General features: G+C 47.1%; 3 protein-coding genes across 3 annotated transcripts; all 3 read left to right on the top strand.

Annotated features, from left to right (window-relative positions):
* Nucleotides 1–251: 251 nt before the first annotated feature.
* Nucleotides 252–8799, top strand: L3040_000165 (uncharacterized protein; the record flags this gene model as incomplete). Its single annotated transcript, XM_007295190.2, has 11 exons — nt 252–305; nt 369–1952; nt 2005–2351; nt 2581–2701; nt 2789–4324; nt 4374–4533; nt 4584–4873; nt 4923–5210; nt 5257–8405; nt 8474–8726; nt 8785–8799. The coding sequence occupies 11 exons, from the start codon at nt 252–254 to the stop codon at nt 8797–8799; spliced, it is 7797 nt and encodes a 2598-aa protein (XP_007295252.2).
* A 674-nt stretch (nt 8800–9473) lies between these two features.
* On the top strand, nt 9474–11255 carry L3040_000164 (uncharacterized protein; the record flags this gene model as incomplete). The annotated part of the gene is made up of 3 exons (XM_007295189.2): nt 9474–9603; nt 9671–10638; nt 10695–11255. The coding sequence occupies 3 exons, from the start codon at nt 9474–9476 to the stop codon at nt 11253–11255; spliced, it is 1659 nt and encodes a 552-aa protein (XP_007295251.2).
* A 1007-nt stretch (nt 11256–12262) lies between these two features.
* On the top strand, nt 12263–17080 carry L3040_000163 (uncharacterized protein; the record flags this gene model as incomplete). The annotated part of the gene is made up of 2 exons (XM_007295188.2): nt 12263–16915; nt 17015–17080. 2 exons carry the CDS (start codon nt 12263–12265, stop codon nt 17078–17080), a joined length of 4719 nt encoding a protein of 1572 aa, XP_007295250.2.
* Nucleotides 17081–19883: the final 2803 nt, after the last annotated feature.

Here is a 19883-nt window from a genome sequence, read left to right as displayed (position 1 = left end):
CCTTCACGACTCGCCCGCTTAAGACACATTCTACTCGGCTCGTGGCCACAGCCAAGACCCCTCCATTCTCCGTCGCAGACTACGGAGTATGTTCCAGTGCCTGGCGCAGTCAGCATCAATAGCAAACCACGTCTTGCTCCCCTCTACTCGTCCTCTTCCTTCTCCTCCTCCTCTTCCTCCTCCTCGAACATATCCGCATGTCTGATGCTCGCTGAGCGGATCGGCACTTTGGCCAGCAGCTTTCTTCAGCCATGAATGGGGATTCTGGCTTGGTCGTCACTTTGGTGGAGCGTCTCACGACCCGGGTAATAACAGCCATCCCTCGAATATGTTTTGGGGGGAATGTACTGACTCATTTGCATCTATAGCTTCCCCATCGAACTGGATCCCCCTTACATGACTTCAACCGCGACGAGGTCGTCGTTCTCACTCGCGGCACACTGATCGGCGTTAGCTGTTCTTGCATTGGCACCGTCATCGACGCCCTCGTGCAGCTACTGGAGGAGCTTTCCAAACCCTTCAAGGGAATACAGTCGCATCCCATCCACGTCCTCCTTTCCGAACTCTACATACTCGACTTACTAGCAGAATGTTGCTCCGTCCATTGGGCGAGTCTAAACAAGACGCACGCTCCGATTGTGGAGGGCGAGGAGACATCCGACTCTGAGGATTCCGGTTCTGAAACCGAGAAGAAGAATGCTATACCGCCGGGCAACAATTATGTACCGAAAAGACGGGGATCTCGAAACCAGTTTATATCTCGAAGTGTTCCACCAGGGCCCTTGGCTGATGACCTTGTCAGGAGGTTAGTAGACGCTGTTAAGCTGTTCTGGGGGCCGATTCCCGACGGTTATGTTCTCCCGGCGACCACTATCCTCGATGATTTACCTCAGGGAGAAATCGTTGGGGACTCGTATCTCCCAGAGAGTACATCGCTCAGCAATGGCATCCTTAGTGGGGCAGATGTTTCCAAACTCCTTCTGGAAAAATCCGACGCTATAGACGGATATACACGGGGGATCATAGGGTACGTTTCTTGCTCAAATTGGCCTCGTGCCCTTGAGCACCTCAAGAGTACTCTTCAGCATGTCGCTCGGCAAAATAACAGCAACCCTTCGCAAGCGGGCTTTTCGGTAGATGATGACAAGGTCGCCTTGGTTTCCCTTCGTCTGATAGCTTTCTTCTGGGTAGACAGTCGCAAGCTTAGTATTGTCATTCAGGAGCTTTGTGGCAGCTTCTTGCACCTTCGCAAAAACTTCCAGACTACTGTTGCAATAGTATTGCCACTGCTAATCACCAGGTGGCTGCAACGATATCCAAAAGAGTTCATGGAGCTTCATTCCACCAACAAAAGACTCGACGGTGGCGCAGAAATGCTATTTGATATGTCCAACACCATGTTTGAGGGTGGCAAAAAGAAGGCGCTCTTGTTCCCCTTCCAAACGTCACTGCTTCTGCTTCTGCCTGATGTTTTCGAGTACGCTAGTAACATGAGGGACGTCAAAAGCAGCAGCAGCATAGCGAAGAAAGTATCTTTCTTGGAAATGCTCAGGAAAGCCTTGCGGAGCAGGAACGAGACCGCTATCTTCTGCCTGACCTCTGTTTTGAGGGTAGCGAGGCATTTTCCTCTCGACAGCGACGCTGCGATTGTGAGTTACGCTCTGGATGTGCAAGAAGAAGTGAGAGAGGCAGTCTTTAGGCGCCAAAACCCCGGCATGGATGTTGCGAATATTGACAACGCTCTCATGACTGCCGCATTTGTTAGTCTTACACATTTGAACTTCGACTCGTGTGTGGAACATCTCACCCCACTTTGTCTATCCCCCAATGCACCACAGGATTTCAAGATTGCCGTCATGTCGGCGTGTACCCATTTCGCCAGACAGTCCACTACTGACGCATATCAACTATTGTTCATAAAAATAGCTGAATTCATTCGGGCACAGCTGATAGTATACTTTCCCCTCCTCAAATTAGAATAAAACACCCGCTGATCTGTAGCAGTCATCAGCGCCGACAAAGCGTACTTCTCACCCGGATGGACAACAAATCGGCCTCAAGCCGCTTGACGTGTCCAACTCTACCGATCTGATTCAAAGTATCTTTATGTTCCTAGATGCATCGCCACTCACACTTTTCATTGACTCTCCCGAGTTTGGTCCTAATTGGGTTAATTACTTTGATGCTACTGTTGCATCTCTCACAGTATATGTAGCCGCCGATGATGAGCGCCTCAGGTCTATGGCGAATGCAGTTTGTAAGAGGCTACTCTCGGACGGAACCATCGATTTCCGGCCTAAGTCAAAGAAACCGGGATTAAAGTCACTCAAGATCAATTTCTGGAAAGCAACGTAGGTTTCCAATCATTTCCTACAGTAGCAATGGCCTTGAAGCCACAAGCTGGTTCATGAGCGCAGCAGTGCCCATCGGAAACCCATATCTCTTTCAGATCCCCAAAGCCGATGCCCTACCCTTTGTTTGTCATGTGCGCGCTCAAGGATTAACTTCAAAATGGGTTTCGACTTAATCATTACCTATTCATCCTTTTGGCAGAACGCTGATGCACGAGTTACTGTATAGATCTGCAATCCTCACGGCAGCAGCTGGGAAGCTCATCAACATGGGTACCGACGAGAAGGGCACCCTCCGATTCATTCATGACTACCTGGAAGCCCGATTGGACTTTTTGAGGATCCTGGAAGTGAGTCATCTATCTGCTTGCATGCCACTTAGTTCTTTGAATTGACCATTCTTTCCTACGGCGGGTAAGAGTGCTGACTGCCCATAGGATCCGACAGAAGTTGCCGAAGATACGTTAGAAACAACAATTGTTTGCAGCAAAATCGAGACTGCTTTCTTGATTACCCTGTGCTCCACAGACATCTCAGTGTGCCAGCTGGTGACCAAGTGTATATCCATGTCCTGCCACGAGGCCCGTTTGGTGGATTTTCCGACCGGGGGTAACAAGTCGATGACTCCAAATGCCCGAAACATGGAGATCTATAAAGAAATCTCTTCCAGAGAATTTCGATTTACCGGCCTGGTAGCTTTCCAAAAACGTATTCGTGGGCAACTACGCAAAATCAATTACCCGACTCTTGGTATATTGACCGCCTGGGAAACAGTCTTCGAATACTGGTTCGGAATCTCGAATCATATATTTTTCAGGCCTTCCGAAATGCTGGAAGAGAGGTCGCTTGTGGAGTGGCGCAATTACTCCGGGCTTCTCGCTTCGCTAGGAGGTGCCTGCATTTCGGATCTGGCTATGGGTCTCGCAGCTGAGGATACAGGTTTAGCTGGCCTGAGATGGATCGATAAGGTATCTCCTGAATCGAATGACGATACGCTGTTGAGCAAGTTCATGAAGCAGAGCATCCGGTTACTAGCAAGTAACAATGTCAGAATACGAGAGGCAACCAGAGAAACGCTATCAACAGAACTCGCACCCTCGTTATACTTTCCGCTCTTTGAGGCTCTCGAAGCGGAACTTGTGGTGCTGTTCGATAGCGCGCGGACGAACACCTCACTATCCCTCGAATCTCGTGTCATTTTTGCCGAACAGGCGGCTGCTCTGTTGCGAACCATTGTAGAGCGGTTAGGTGGCCCAGCCGAAGTCGGCGCGGCGCTGTCTATTGACATCGGTGCGTTGACACTCAATTTTGCTAAATTCCTGGACGATTTGGCGGAAGGAGCAAACACAATGCGGGTCAAGATCAAGATCTGTCAGCTTTGCGAAACGGTCACACAGAAGAAAGAGTTTCTGAACCTCCGAAACGATGTCCGTATCAGGAATCAGCTGTTGGAGGTCATCTTTAGCTGGATCGCTCGACCAGGTACTCCAATAGACGCTGTGGTCTCTTCTGGTGCCCGGGTTGATGAGGTCCTTCGCCTGCAAAGGGATTTGGACCGAGCTTGTTTGAAAGCCCTGGCAGATCTCACCTACCGGCTACCTCTTCAGCCAGCAGAGGGGCAGACCGACGCAGATACGAGTGACCTCAAGTCCCAGATGTTTCACACTTACTTCAACCGTTTCCTCTCCTTGCTCAATGTTGAAACGGTGGCAAATGGGAGGAACGAAATCCGACTTGCACCGGCCGTTAATGAAGATATGACGGCTTCTGAGCTTGCTATCACTGCACTGTCCAATCTCCTCAGTGCTAACATTGATGTTGGGCTCAAGCATTCGCTTGGTATTGGCTACCACGAGGATTTGGATATCCGCACTGCTTTTGTAAAAGTACTGTGCAACATCTTGATACAAGGTGCGGAGCTCAATAACCTTTCAGATACGGCTGTCAATGAGAAGTATGATGAGCTTCTAGTGGTATGCACAAGTTTGCTGAATGTGGGGGCTCCTGCTGACAAGCTGATAGCTGCTCATCAACGATATGGCATTGACGATCGCCCTATGCGATGCATGTCCAAGTATGGAAGTTGATGAAATGACAATCTCTCTCCTTAATATATTCGACTCTAGAGGTCTCGGATTTGTATTGCTAGAAGCTCTGATAGAGCATGAAGTCGAAGAAACTGGTAAGCCAAATTTACCTCCGTATCAAGGATACCGCACTAAAATTGGCCAGAGAACGAAGCGGAGTTATTACGTAGGAACTGCGTGGCAACAAAAATGCTTTCAGTATACGCAAAGTGGAAGGGGGCAGCATATCTGAAAGCCACTCTCCAACGAGTGTTAGAGCGCCTGGTCCTAACCTCAGGCGAAATAGATCTGGAGCTGGATCCGGCCCGTACTTCTTCTGCCGACGAACTCCAAAAGAACGCTCTTCAACTGAGAATTGTCGCAAAAGTATTTATTGACGATATTTGCAATTCCGCCTCACACATTCCTGTTTCTTTTAGGAAAATATGCAGTATTGTAAGTTTAGTATACTTCTCGGGCAGCGAAGATATCCTGACAGATTTAGATATCGACAGCTGTGATGAAGAGGTTTCCAGAAGCCAAGTTCACTGCTGTTGGAGCATTCATATTCCTGCGATTCTTCTGCCCAGCTATTGTGGCTCCCGATGTCGAAGGTCTGATAACAACCACTCCTTCAAAGGAATTGAGGCGTGGGCTTCTACTTATTGCGAAGGTTGTACAAAACTTAGCGAATAACGTACTTTTCGGTGCCAAGGAGCCGTACATGTTCCCGCTCAACGATTTTCTGACACAGCACATCTACCCGGTGACGACTTTCTTACGAGAGATTTCTGTAAGTACCTCATTACTTCCCCTTGAGTTGCTCTAAGTTTTAATAGGTGTCCCCGGATATTCTTGAGCCTGACATTGAGACGGAATCTTTTGATTTTGGTTCTTGTGTTGCCTTACACAGGTTTCTCTACGACCATTGGGATCACGTCCGACAGAAGATCGTGGTCAGGGAGCGCAAGGGTAATTTACGCTCGCCCATCGAAGTCAGCAAGGGTCAAATACCTATACTGGAGGCTTTGCGCAAGCTCATTACCAATCTGGGTCCTCCACCCATGGACGTCTCCTGGAATAGGCCTGCCATATCGTCGAACAGTCCCCCTTCATACTCACGTTTCCAGCACTTTATGCTTAGGAACGCCAGCCGGAATACCGAATCTCTCGTCTCGACTAGGGCAGTCTATGATGGTGGAGAGAGCAAAGATGGTCTGCCAATGATCTGCATTATTCTTCGCAACGTTGATACCGAGACGACAGATTATGAGTTGCTCTTATTTGGCTACCTCAAAATCGCAAGTCGCATGTGGCATCGGCCGTTCGGAATCCTGATGGACGCGACTTGCTATAATGGCCAAAACGAGCCCCAGGATGCACTCTTCCGCAAACTGGACCTTCTCACTCCATCGGAACTTTCCAAGCAGTTGTCGAGGGTATATGTTTACAACATGAACAGTGCTTTCAGGAAATGCTTCCGGCGAATTCTGCGATTGGCCGCAAAGAGCGAAAACAGTGCTTTCCACCCAAAGAATGTGGACTATCATCTCATCGGTAGTCTCCAAGACCTTCAGGCTCATTTTCATCTGAGCCAGTTACACTTGCCCAAGGAGACTATCAGTGTTGTCACTGATACAAGATACGTGTTCCAGCCCGTAGTCAGGCTTTCTAAGACGAAGGGCAAGATTGAGGTTGTGATCAAAGTCGGCAGCCAGTTTGTGCAAGTAACCACAAGCAAGAAACAAGAAGTCGTGCCTGGGCTAAGGCTGCATGCAACTGTCAACGATATATTCCGCCTCTCCGAGGTAGACGAAGCGCCTACTTCGATACAAACAGAAGATGACTCGGCCTTTGGACTCCGCACTGAGAACGGCAGGATTGTCATGTACTTCACCAGTCCTAGAAAGCCAGATGTTCTTCAGGCGATCAGAGGCGCCAAAGCCAAGTACGGTAAGGAGCTGAGGACTTTGAAGTCTTTTGAAAGACTTGTTCGACCACAAGATGTCCCAGGCACGCTCCTAAACATTGCCCTGTCGAATATGGCGAGTTCGGATCAGGTTCTTCGGTTGGCTTCGTACAATCTTCTGTGTGCGCTCTGCCGCGCCTTCAAATTTGCGGCGGATTCCAAGTTCATGACTACAACAGAACTCTCTGTGCCACTGAATCCTTCTCAGTTCATCATCGAAATCAGCCAGCAACTAGCCAAGTCGGAGCCACAGCTCACAGCAGACTTTCTCAATGAGTTCTTCGTGGGCTGGGAGAGCTTCCCTTACGCTCAGCGACCAATGAGTATAGCGTATATGGCACCCTGGATTCCAGGCTTGAGGGCAGGCTTGATACCTAACGACGCGGATAGCGAAAAGGCGAGAGAGAAGGTTGCGGTCATCTTCCGGAGACTTATCGACGTCGCAATTTCGGACATCGCTCTGGGCACAACTCTAGAGCAGAACATATACCCATCAATTACCGACGATGAGTTGTATACAGAAATATTCTTGGATGAGCTTATTAAGGCTGCTTTGAGCTTCGGCTTGAACGATGAACGGACAGAGATCTTGGGCTCTGTGATTGCTTCCCTCAGGACAGTAACAGTCCGCGGGAAACTGCTTGCGCGGCTTCGAAAGGCATTAAATAGGACTTCACTGCGCCCTACGAGACACCTGCCCGAGAACACGGTCTGGGGCGAAATATGTGTACTCGTCCGACTGTCCGTCTCAACGTCATTCGATAGCGGAATACAGTCTCAGCTTTTCCTTCCAGAGCTCTTCCATCTAGTCACAATGCTTGCCAACACTGGAGCTATAGATATACGAATCATGATCCACCGGTTGCTGGTTAATACTATTCATGCTATCTGCACCTCATTCGGGTTAGAAGAGAGCAAGCTTGCCAGATTGAAGGTACTACTCCTTTCGGTCTCGGAACCAGGACCAGATTCGATGTTCAATATTCCTGTTCGGGATGGCATATCCAGTTCCTCTTCGCAAGACTCGGGGATTCCGTCTTTGATTGCAACCGAATCTCTTGCTGTTATGCTGGCCGAAGTCAGTACGCTTGCTGCATTGACTGTTGACATGTCAAATGCTTGGCGGTCAAGGTGGATGAGCTTGGTTGCCAGCACCGCCTTCCAAAGCAATCCTGCCATTCAACCTCGTGCCTTCACCGTCATGGGTGTCCTAGCACGGGAGGACGTCGACGATGACCTTCTGTATCAAGTCCTAGTCGCTCTAAGGAGTAGCATTGGCCGATTTATGGAAGAGCACGACAGTGAGATGCTAATCGCCATCGTCACATCGCTAACTAAGATGATGGATAAGCTGCCCTCAGCTTCACGTTATGGGATGCAAATGTTCTGGCTTGCGTTGTCTCTCGTCCGGCTCGTACCTCTCCCGCTATTCAACTGCACAGCGTTGTTCCTAGATGCTGTGCTGCATAATATTGCTACTTCGGGCGAGTTCAAGGGTGGCCGAATGGTACCTACTCTGCTGCTAGGCAGGGCTCCGCTCGAAGATGCTGCGATACAACTTGATGAGATCTATGGGATTCATTTCAACATGGAGAACTTCCACTTTGCGCTCTGTGCTTCCCTCGTCAAAGGGTTCAGGGACTCGGTCACGAAGGCGACAGCAACTCGAGTTATATCGACTTTCCTGGAAATCACTACTTCGAGCGCCGGCAAGGATGCATTGTTTCCCAAAGATCTGAGCGCGTTTCCTTATTTAGGGCTTCTTATTTCCCGTGCCATATCGGCAGAAGAAGCCAGAGACAATCTCTGGCTAGCAGGTTGGATCGCCTCTGACGATGACGTGACTACTGAGGGCCTGCTGGATATGATTGACCTGAAGATGGTCAAGGATAAGGAACTTTTGCTTAACGCCGCTATTAGCATCGTCGACTTCAACTATCTGGAGGATACTGTCCAGAACCGAGGGTTGCTCTGGCTCAATAGGATTGCCATGAAGCGGCCGACTGTGATATTGCATCTGTAGGTATTATCGTCTCCTTACTAAAAATAATCCCACGAACAGACTGCTGACTTGAAAAAAAAAAAAGTTGCGGACCAGTTGTTCGCGTCCTGGACAATATTCTCATTTCTTGCCAGAACGCCGTAACGCTTGAATCCGCCCATTTACTAATGCGAACCATCACCTCCAACCCAAAGTTCGCAGCTGGAGTTGATACAGCCGAGATGCTGGAGGATGTGCTGGACGGGATTGGATTCGGGGGCTTGTGGCGCTCGTCGACGTTCCATACTGCTAGCGATCATGAGCGGCAGTGTACAGCTTTGACGGATCGACTCATTGAGGTGAGTCTTACCGTAGTAGACGGATGATAAGAGTGTGATGTGCTGACTTTGGGGGTAGCTTATCATTGCTTGAGCTAACAGTGTGAGGGGAGAGGGTGTTGAATACTGGCGTTGTTTTATGTGCTACGAGGTATGATTTTATGAGGAAGGCGAGCGAGATGGTGGATGGCCTGATTTTATCTTGAATGTGATACCCTATTTGCTTTGCTTTCTTTGCATAGCATTGCACATTTTTGTTGCGCAGTCGGCGGCGGCGGTGAGGCATTTGTGTGCTGCGTCTGGGGTTAAGCGGTTTGATGTTTTGGTGTCAGAGGAGAAGGTGGACGAACGTGTTGAAGCTGGCGTACGGAGCGGTTCTTGGGATTGGGGAGAGGGGGAAGTTGAGGGCTTATTGCCTGCTTCTTGATCGTCGGAATCATTTTCTCGTATATCTCAAATACTGTATAGAAGGGATCAATTAAACCGTGATGAGGCCACAAGGCATGTACTTAAGTATGTATCACTCGATTTTATCAACGCCAATTATCAAATTTTTATATTCGGTGAAACGAAATTAACATGAGGCTATAAATATACACATGTTACCCATGATTGATGCAGCGAATTTGAGTTAATCAATTACCCGGAAGAAGTGCGGATGTGGAGAGTCAAAATTTCGAATGCCCCACAACCAGTCGCGTTGCCTCGTCGCGTCGCCAGACGAAATCAAAGTCCTCCTCTATCCATCATACCGCCCCAGCATCGCCAATGTCTATTACGGAAGACTCTGCGCCTGTCGCGGATAGTCAGACTCTACATAAACCTCGATATCGACAGGCTGTCCCCGTCCCTGCGGATTTGACCGAGCATATTCATATTCTGCTAGACACAGACCTCTGTTGGTAGCCCCCCCGCTCCCTTCTCCCCCCATAATACAACTAAGAGACACCTCTAACACTTTTCAGATAAAGATGCCCTTATTCTTCTCACAGACCTCGTAGTATCGGGGGCATCCAACCCCCAGTGTGCCAGCCACCCAGCATTTGCGCCAGACCCCTACCACATCGAACTCATCAGCGCACTGCTCATTCACCCGAAATACACCAACCAGATCACCTTGGACAAGGAACAGGACCTCGGATCGCGATCCATAACACTCCTACGGAATGTCCTAGCTATCTTGGGACCTGTAAACGCAGGTCTAGGGGAGGCCTTCTCCTTGGTCTTAGGGCAGGACAGTCACTCCAGGACATCGAGAAGGAGTCGAAACGCGGTGGATTCGGACAGCGGATCGAGTAGCCCCGAAACAGACGAGTTCTCCAAGACTGTATCGGGGGTTATTGCGCATGCAGGTAGGATACGCAAATGCGCTAGGGGCGAATTCTGGAATATGGTCGGATGGGCTTTCAACTGCAGTGTGAACTACCCCAAACGATGGAAGTACTGGAAAGTCTGGTTGGGGTACATGTTAGATGTACTGGATGAAGACTGGCTGGAGCGAGAGCGGCTTGACGTGGAGGCCGAGTCTTCCGATGGAAGTGCAGACTCGAACGATGAACACGAATCCAAAATGCTACGTCAATCTTTACTGGTCAATTACCTTTCGAAAGCTGCGAAGAGTTCAAGCGTTATGGAACGAGTAGTTCGGTCCGTGTTTGCGGCTGGAGACCCGGATGACGAGCGAGAATTCCCTGAGATCTTCCCAAACGAAACTAAGGAGCTGAAGCATCAGAATGGGCAGAAACGGAAACGGGAGGAGCCGATGAGTCGAAACTTTGTCGATTACGATGACGAAGAAGCTGAAGTGGAGTTCGATTCCTCGGAACAAACCCCGGAACCGAATCCGGGCGCCGACGAGACGAATTCCATATCTGGAGCGGACTATCTTGGTGGTATGGAATCGATAATTCTTCGGCAACGGGTCATAACTCTTGTAAGTGAATTACATTCAACCCAAACAGTACATTGAGCATGCGCTGAGTCTTCAAGTTGTCACGAGCCTCCGCTGTGCTTCCCGATTCTTTTGGCTACATAAAAGAGGTCTACGACGAGTTTCGCCTTTGCACGAAGCAATTGCCTCTACCCGCGTTCTCCCTCTTCATGACACCATCCATCTATACGAAGCTACCTGAAGTTGTGTTCGTCTCACTCTCGCAAAGACTTCTCTGTGATATGCTTGTAACAAGTGCTCCCCGTCCACAGACAGTGACAGGTCGAGACGATGACGAGTTGACCGGCGTTGTTTTGGAGCGATGCTTCCTGCCATTTCCTGCCTCTACCTGTAGCGTGTCAGATAATGCAAAAGTTTCTATATTAGTGGAAGGCATATTTCGACTCTTGTCGAGGGTCCAAGCTTGTGACTTCACTCCGGGTCTGGAAGCTGCTTTGGAGAAAGGTATACTTGCTCGGGAGAGGAAGATCAAGGCGGATAGAAGGAAGAAGGAAACCAGTGCCAGGAGGGAGCAGGGAGACCTGATATGGCTGAGGGCTAGTGCACAAAGGATGAGAAGTCAGCTTTCTTGGATGAAGCAGCTGGCTACAAAGGCGTAAGGGTGTGAGGATTCTCTTGTCTCTGTTAGCGGGTGTTTTGGCGTTGACGTGGGATTTCGGTTTGCAAGCCATTCGGCTCGGCCTTGGTAGGCCTACCTACCTTATTCCGCGGCGGTCAAGGATGTAATGATGGCCACAGTCTTAAAGAGTAATGTCGACTGGATTCGATGATCACGACTCATCTTGCATTTCAGAGATAAAGGAGGCCTGTTGCTCGGAACCATGTTTGTGGCTCTGCCAAGCATGAAGAGCCGTACACGATATCGACCAAATGCTTATTATGCTCCGTAAGTTACCAGCTAAAGAACGAAAGCGTTTATTCTATCTCGAGTCGGTTACTCGTTTGCTATGACTTCAGGGGCAGGTACAGCTGAGACCCCCAGAATAAGGAAGCCGGTCGACGAACATGATTCACATGAACCAAGCGCCGAAATCAAGATTCCAAGAACCCAATAGAGCGAGTTAACGATAGATATTGTGTTGCATACAAGAGAAACAAGGCAGGACAGGAGAGCTTCGCATAGATCATTCATGGAGAACAAAATCTTTGATTTATACTCTCCCCCAACCCTCCCCCAACCCCCCCCCCCCCCATGAATAAATGTCGAAAGTATAATTTCGCAAGGGATCTTACCAGGGCTTAAACCAATCAACTTATAAGGATTCAGCTTTGAAAAGTATCTTTGAGCCAGTATTTAGTCTATACAGTGGAGTTCACAGGGCTTTGAGCCATTAAGAAACCACCGCTCTATGATTTATGGGCCTAAACTGGGTCCGACATTTATTCATGGGGGGGAGGAGAGCAAAACTGAACCACGTGATGCGGTCGAGTGTTCCGACTCCGGATAAATCATCTCAAAAATGTTGATAGGGCCAGCTATGACTCCTTAGCAGACCGCAGCAAATTTTTGAGAATAATAAACTCAATTGATTCTCTCACACGAATAAAGACTCGGCCCTCTAGAAACCACCACTGCTATCATAATTGCGGTCAAACTACATACAAAATGGGGTCAATAAACCCCAATGCGCCAACGCGCATTGCCATCTTGGGCAACGAAGACATCGTCGTTGACTTCGACATATGGCGCCAATTTGTGGTAGAAGACCTCCTCTTGAACCTCCCTTCCTCTACCTACGTCCTCATCACCGACACGAATCTTTCACCCCTCTACGTCCCAGTGTTCCAAGCTGCTTTCAGCACCCTCTCCTCGAAATCTCAGACCCCTTCGCGCCTGCTCACCTATGAGATCCCGCCCGGCGAAAGCTCCAAAGGCCGCGATACCAAAGCCGAAATCGAGGACTGGATGCTCTCGGAGCAATGCACGCGAGACACGGTGATAATCGCGCTGGGGGGAGGCGTCATAGGCGATATGATCGGATATGTGGCCGCGACCTTCATGCGCGGCGTACGCTTCGTCCAGGTGCCCACAACGCTGCTGTCCATGGTGGACTCGTCAATTGGCGGCAAGACTGCTATAGATACCCCGCTGGGCAAGAATCTGATCGGAGCCTTCTGGCAGCCGCAGAGAATCTACATCGATTTGCGCTTCCTCGAGACGCTGCCTGTCCGGGAGTTCATCAATGGCATGGCGGAGGTGGTCAAGACGGCGGCTATCTGGGACGAGAAGGAGTTCGCTGCCTTGGAGGACAATGCCGCGCTGCTTATGGCTACGATCCGTGCTAAGTCCTCGGATTCTTCAACCAGACTGGATCCCATTCGAGATATACTAAAGAGAATCGTATTGGGCTCCGCGAGGACGAAGGCGGAGGTTGTGTCTGCAGATGAGAGGGAGGGTGGATTGAGAAATTTGCTGAATTTCGGACATTCTATTGGCCATGCATATGAAGCCATTCTTACGCCACAGGTTTTGCATGGCGAGGCAGTGGCTATTGGTATGGTGAAGGAAGCCGAGCTGGCGCGCCACTTGGGTGTATTGAAACCTGGTGCCGTGGCACGCTTGGTCAAGTGCATATCAAGCTATGGCCTGCCTACTTCGCTCGCAGATAAACGCATCCAGAAACTTACAGCTGGTAAACTCTGCCCAGTGGACGTTTTGCTACAGAAGATGGGAGTCGACAAGAAGAACGACGGAAAGAAGAAGAAGATCGTTCTGCTGTCCGCTATCGGCAAGACACATGAGCCTAAAGCTAGTGTGGTAGAAGACCGTGCCATTAGGATCGTGCTTTCAGATTCTATTGTGGTCTCCCCAGGTGTTCCTGAAGGCCTGCAGAACGAAGTCATTCCACCCGGATCAAAGAGTGTTTCTAACCGAGCTCTCGTTCTGGCTGCCCTTGGAACCGGCCCCTGCCGAATCAAGAATTTGCTACAGTCTGATGATACCGAGTTCATGCTTACTGCCATTGAGAAACTGGGAGGTGCTACTTATGCCTGGGAAGACGCTGGGGAGGTCTTGCTGGTCCAAGGAAAGGGAGGTGATCTGCATGCTAGTTCCTCAGAGCTATACATTGGCAATGCTGGAACCGCCTCGAGATTCTTGACGACCGTCGCTTCCCTATGCAAACCTTCTACCGTCAAGTCGACAATTCTTACAGGAAATGCCCGCATGAAGGTTCGCCCGATTGGTCCGCTTGTGGACTCTCTCCGAGCAAACGGTGTTGACATCGAATACCTCGAGAAGGAACACAGTCTACCACTTGACGTTCCTGCCTCTGGGGGATTCGCTGGCGGTGAGATTGAGTTGGCCGCCACCGTTTCTTCCCAATACGTCTCCTCCCTTCTCATGTGTGCCCCTTACGCGAAGAAGCCGGTCACACTTCGTCTCATCGGAGGCAAGCCAATCTCTCAGCCATACATCGACATGACTACCGCGATGATGGCCTCTTTCGGCATCCACGTTATTCGATCAAAGACTGAGGAGCATACCTATCATATTCCACAAGGTGTCTACAAGAACCCAGCAGAGTACGTTGTCGAGAGCGATGCTAGCTCAGCAACTTACCCCCTCGCCGTGGCTGCGATCTCGGGAACTACCTGCACGATCCCAAACATCGGCTCCAAGTCGCTTCAAGGAGACGCTCGGTTTGCCATAGAAGTCCTTCGGCCTATGGGATGTGAAGTTGTACAGACTGACTACTCTACTACCGTGACTGGTCCACCTAAAGGACAACTAGTCGCTATCGAGGAGGTTGATATGGAGCCCATGACAGATGCTTTCTTGACTGCGTCAGTGCTTGCTGCGGTAGCCAAGGGGACGACCAGAATTAGAGGAATCGCTAACCAGCGAGTCAAGGAGTGCAACCGCATTAAAGCCATGAAGGACCAGCTGGCAAAGTTTGGTGTTGAGTGTCGCGAACTAGATGACGGGATTGAAGTTGACGGATCGCCCATTTCTTCACTCACTATCCCAGCAGACGGTGTCTACTGCTACGATGATCATCGTGTTGCGATGTCGTTCAGTGTGCTGTCTGTTGCAACTCCCGAGCCTGTACTTATCACAGAGCGAGAATGTGTAGGCAAGACATGGCCAGGATGGTGGGACGTCTTGTCCTTGTCGTTCAATGTGGCCTTGGTAGGAAAGGAGACTGCACACGCCAAGTCTGTAAGCAAGTCCGTAGTGTTGGATAGCTCCATTTTCATCATCGGGATGCGCGGTGCTGGGAAGACGACTGCTGGTGGATGGGCAGCGAGGATCCTTAAAAAACCTCACATTGATCTTGACATTGAACTCGAACGGATAGTTGGCTGTACGATTCCGGAACTGATCAGGGCCAAAGGCTGGGATGCATTCAGAGATGCCGAGCTCTCTCTACTCAAGCGTATGGTTTCCGAAAAGCCGAAAGGCTACATTTTCGCGTGCGGTGGCGGCGTGGTCGAAATGCCAGAGGCTCGCCAAATCCTTTCGGATTACCACAAAACTGGCGGCATCGTCCTCCTTGTACACCGCGACACGGAACAAGTCATGTCATACCTTCAAATTGACAAGACTCGTCCAGCTTACGTGGAAGATATGATGGGCGTCTATTTGCGTCGACGACCTTGGTTCCAGGAGTGCAGCAATTTCCAGTACCACAGCAAGAACGGCGAGTCCGGTGCTCTGTCTGTGGCGCGGGACGATTTCGCTAGATTCCTCTCGCTTATCTCAGGGGAGAGCTCGCATTTCGAGCAGATTCGGAGCAAGCGGCATTCTTTCTTTGTATCTCTCACCATTCCGGATATCTCTGCCGCGGCCGATATCCTACCATCTGTTGTTGTTGGATCGGACGCTGTAGAAGTACGGGTCGATTTACTCGAAGACCCGAATTCGGCCAATGGCATACCGACTGCCGAGTTCTTGAGTCTCCAGATTGCTCATCTGAGATCAATAGTAACTTTACCATTGATATACACGGTACGGACAGTTAGTCAGGGTGGTCGATTCCCAGATGATGCGCAAGATGAGGCGTTGAAGCTCTTCAAAGCTGCGGTACGGATGGGCTTGGAATACATTGACCTGGAAATTACGTCCTCGGATGAGCTTTTGCAAAGTGTGACCGAGAACAAAGGCTTCTCAAAGATCATCGCTTCTCATCATGATCCTCAAGGCAAACTTTCCTGGAAGAATGGTGCATGGATCCAACACTACAACAGAGCTCTCGAGTACGGGGACATAATCAAACTGGTTGGGTCTGCTAAGACGATGGAAGACAACTTTGCCCTTGCCAAATTCAAGGCAAACATGGCAGCTGCTCACGATGTCCCGTTGATTGCCATCAACATGGGCGTCATTGGAAAGCTAAGCAGAATGTTGAATGGCTTCATGACCCCCGTCTCGCATCCGGCCCTGCCGTTCAAAGCTGCCCCGGGTCAACTGTCCGCAGCAGAAATCTGCCAGGGCTTATCCCTCCTGGGCGAAATCGAGCCAAAAGCCTTCTACCTCTTCGGCACACCCATCGCAGCCTCAAGATCCCCCGCTCTTCACAATACCCTCTTTCAGCAAACCGGTCTTCCGCACCACTACTCCCGCCTTGAAACCGACAACATCGAGGACGTCCGCTCCGTCATCCGCTCGCCAGACTTCGGCGGCGCATCTGTTACCATCCCCCTCAAGCTCGACATTATCCCTCTCCTAGACGACATCACGGAAGCTGCGAAGATCATCGGTGCCGTCAACACCGTCGTCCCCGTTACCACCCGCCCAGGCAGTCCTCCCCGCCTTGTAGGCGAGAACACGGATTGGCTCGGTATGACACACTCCCTGATCGCCGTATCGTACGCAACAATATCCTCCGGACCCCCGGGCTCTGGGCTCGTTATCGGCGGCGGTGGCACGGCGCGCGCTGCTATCTACGCTCTTCACTCACTCGCTCATTCCCCAATCTACATCGTCTCCCGCACGCCGTCGAAGTTAGCAACTATGATCGCCACCTTCCCAGCTGAGTTCAACATCGTGCCGCTGTCTGACGTGGAGGCCGCGGAGAGGATTACAGATGTGCCGCGCGTGGCGATTGGGACGATCCCCGCCGACAAGCCGATTGAGCAGAACATGCGCGAGGTGCTGGGGAGCCTGCTGCGGCACGAAGGGATGGGCGAGGGTCAGAAGACGCTGGTGGAGATGGCGTACAAGCCGAGCCAGACGGCGCTCATGAAGATGGCGATGGATGCCGGGTGGGTTACGATCCCTGGGTTGGAGGTGCTGAATTCGCAGGGTTGGTTTCAGGTATGTTTCTTTCTTTCTCACTCTCTCTCATTTCGCTCTTGATCATCATCCCGTGTCATAATTCGAGGGAGAGGACCTGGCTAACAACGACCCTTCTAGTTCCAAAAGTGGACGGGAATCACGCCCTTGTACGATGATGCTAGAGCGGCTGTCATGAGAAGTTGAAGTTGATTTGGGGGGGGGAGTGGGGTGGGGGGGGGGATTTTTTTTTTAAAAAAAAAAAAAAGATAATAAAAAATCTCAAGATTAGATAGATGTAAAGGGTATTTTTATTCTCCTTCCCTTCTCCTTTTTGTTATTGTCGCTGTTGGTTTCTCCACCTACAGTCAGTCAGTCAGTCAGTCAGTCAGTCAGTCAGTCAGTCAGTCAGTCAGTCAGTCAGTCAGTCAGTCAGTCAAACAGTGTAAACACTCTGCCTGATGGGGTACCTGCTATGGCCACTAAGGCTATACTAGACGGACCCATCTTCTATAAGAGGGCACATATCTCTTAGCTAAAACAATCAACGAGCTTTCCACTTACTTTTTCTAACACTTCTTTTGTAAGATTATAAAGTCTAGCCTTAAAGCTAAGCTTTTGTACAATACATCTTTTTAAGTGCTTTTATATTAATAACTTACGCAAAGATTTAAACCTTTAGTCTTTATTTTTATATAACTTATTATAATCGCTTAATTCGCAATCAAGTTGATCTTCGTTCATTTAGTACTTTACTTTATAATTACAACTTTAAAACAATCAAAACTTTATTCTTAATAAGTTCGGACACCGAAACGCTAAAATAGCCGAAGTGTAATATTTCGGCTTTTCGGTAAAAACTCTTTTTTATAATTAATAAAAAAGAATTTTCACTTATTAATAAAAATACCTTTTTATACTTTAGCTTTTATCTTGAATTAAAGCAATTGATATAGTCCGGAGTTATTAGCGAAGCTAATCAATTGATTTTTAAGTTTTTTATAATTTTAATTTTAATTATTAGTTTACTTTTGCATAAAGTTTACTTTTTTTAATTTCGGATCGAAAATACTTTGCGAAAATCGCTTATTTTATTCGTAAACTCGATTTACGAGTTAAAATCAAATAATTTAAAAACCTTTTATCAATTCGATCTTTCTTAATATATATATATGTTTGATCTTTAAAATACCGAAAACTTTTTTAAGATTTCTAATATCGAAGTCGGCGCAAAGTTACTTTTTCTTTCGTTAAAATCCTTTAAATTTATTAAATCTTTTAATCGTATTCTTATAAGCTTCGGACTATTCTTATCTTACTTCGACTTTTAATTTAAACTTTTACCGTTATCTTTATCGGAAACACTTATTTCGGAAATGCTTTTTAAAATAAACACCGGTCTTAAAATCTATATTACTTTTCTTTTTCTTGCTTTTCTTATCTTTTTATTAAGCTTTGCGCTAATTATAATCGACCTTGTTATCTTTTACGCTTTTATAACTACTCGTATATTATTATTAAGTGCTTTAAAAGCTTTTTGCTTTAATAATATTAATATTATCGACTTTATCGAAAAGTACGAAGAGATTTGTAATAACTTTAATATCTTTAAAGATAATCGGTTTATTAAGCTCTTTTATTATTACGATAACTTTCGTAAGAAAATTATTAAAAGCTTGCTCGAATAAAAAGCTAAGAAAGATTAAGCTGCTTTCGTTAAAGCTTTAAAAGCCGAGTTTCGTAAAAACGATACTTAATAGATTAAAAACTTAATCGCTTTTTTACGAGAATTTGCTATATAAAAACAAGATATTAATAACTTAAAAAACTATTATCGCACTTTTTTTCGAGTCTTCGAAAGGCTTATTTTAATGCACTTCTTAAGCAAAACCGAACAAAGCCGCTTATTCTTTTTCGAATTGCTCGTCGGAATTCGAAACAAAACGATTAAGTATTATAAAGTCGACGAACTCGACTTAAACTTTTATACCGCTTTTAACGACTTCGCTGCATTCGCTTTTAAAACCGACTAAAGTGTTAAAACTATCGAAGCTATAAATTAAAAAAAGTCTCTTTTAATTAATTTTATTAAAAATATTCGGACTTTAATTAAAGAATATATCGAACTAGCTAGCGTTCTTAAGTCTGCTAAAAAAGCTTTAGTAGTAATACCGTTTATTCGTAAATTATAATTCACGAGTAAAAAAAAAGAAATTAATAAAGTAAGTTTTATAATTAAAAAGTTTTTTAATTTGTAAATTAATACAATTTATAATCGAATTGATTATTTTAAAAACTAAGTCGTTAATTTAATTTCTTAACGCTTTGTTTAATCTTAACTTTAAGTTCGATTCGAAGATTGCGACGAAGCTTTTATTAAATATACCGCTTAAGATGCTCGAAGTAGAATCAGCTTCGAAAGTAGAGTTTAGATTGCTGTTATCGGTTACGGATTATAAAAACAAAGAAAAAGAAAAAGTAAAAGATACGAAAATTAAATGCAAGATTATAGCTTTTATAAAAACTTCGAAGATACAACTTAAACTCTTTATTAATACCGAGATAAATGTAAAGCTTTTAAAAACATAATTAATAAAAAATATATTTATATTAATAATTACAAACGCTTTTGCTTAAAGCTTAAAAAGATCGGCGCTTTTATTATTTAAAAGAAGCAAAAAAAGACTTGGTTTAGATCTATCGTTTTAAACGTTCGTAAAACGGAATACGATAATATTTTAAAGAATCGACTTATTAACGGACTTAAGACTTATAAACACTTGCTTTTTTATTAATAATTAATCTAATAGCTAGCTTAATACTAGCTCGATTAAAATGCTTAGCAACTAATCAATTAATTAAAAAAGCTTATTATTATCTTTAAAAGACTAATCGATATTAAGAATATTAACGTTATAAAATAAATTAATACGCTTAGTTATTTATTTAATATAAAAGTTGCTTCGATCGAGATTAACGCTGCCGTAAAAGATAAAGTTAAAAAGTCTTT

Source organism: Drepanopeziza brunnea, assembly GCF_022702325.1.
Source record: "Drepanopeziza brunnea f. sp. 'multigermtubi' strain 214-2 chromosome Unknown ctg1, whole genome shotgun sequence".
Classification (NCBI taxonomy): domain Eukaryota; kingdom Fungi; phylum Ascomycota; class Leotiomycetes; order Helotiales; family Drepanopezizaceae; genus Drepanopeziza; species Drepanopeziza brunnea.
The sequence above is the reverse complement of the archived record's forward strand: the minus strand, read 5'-3'. Positions and strand labels throughout refer to the sequence as shown.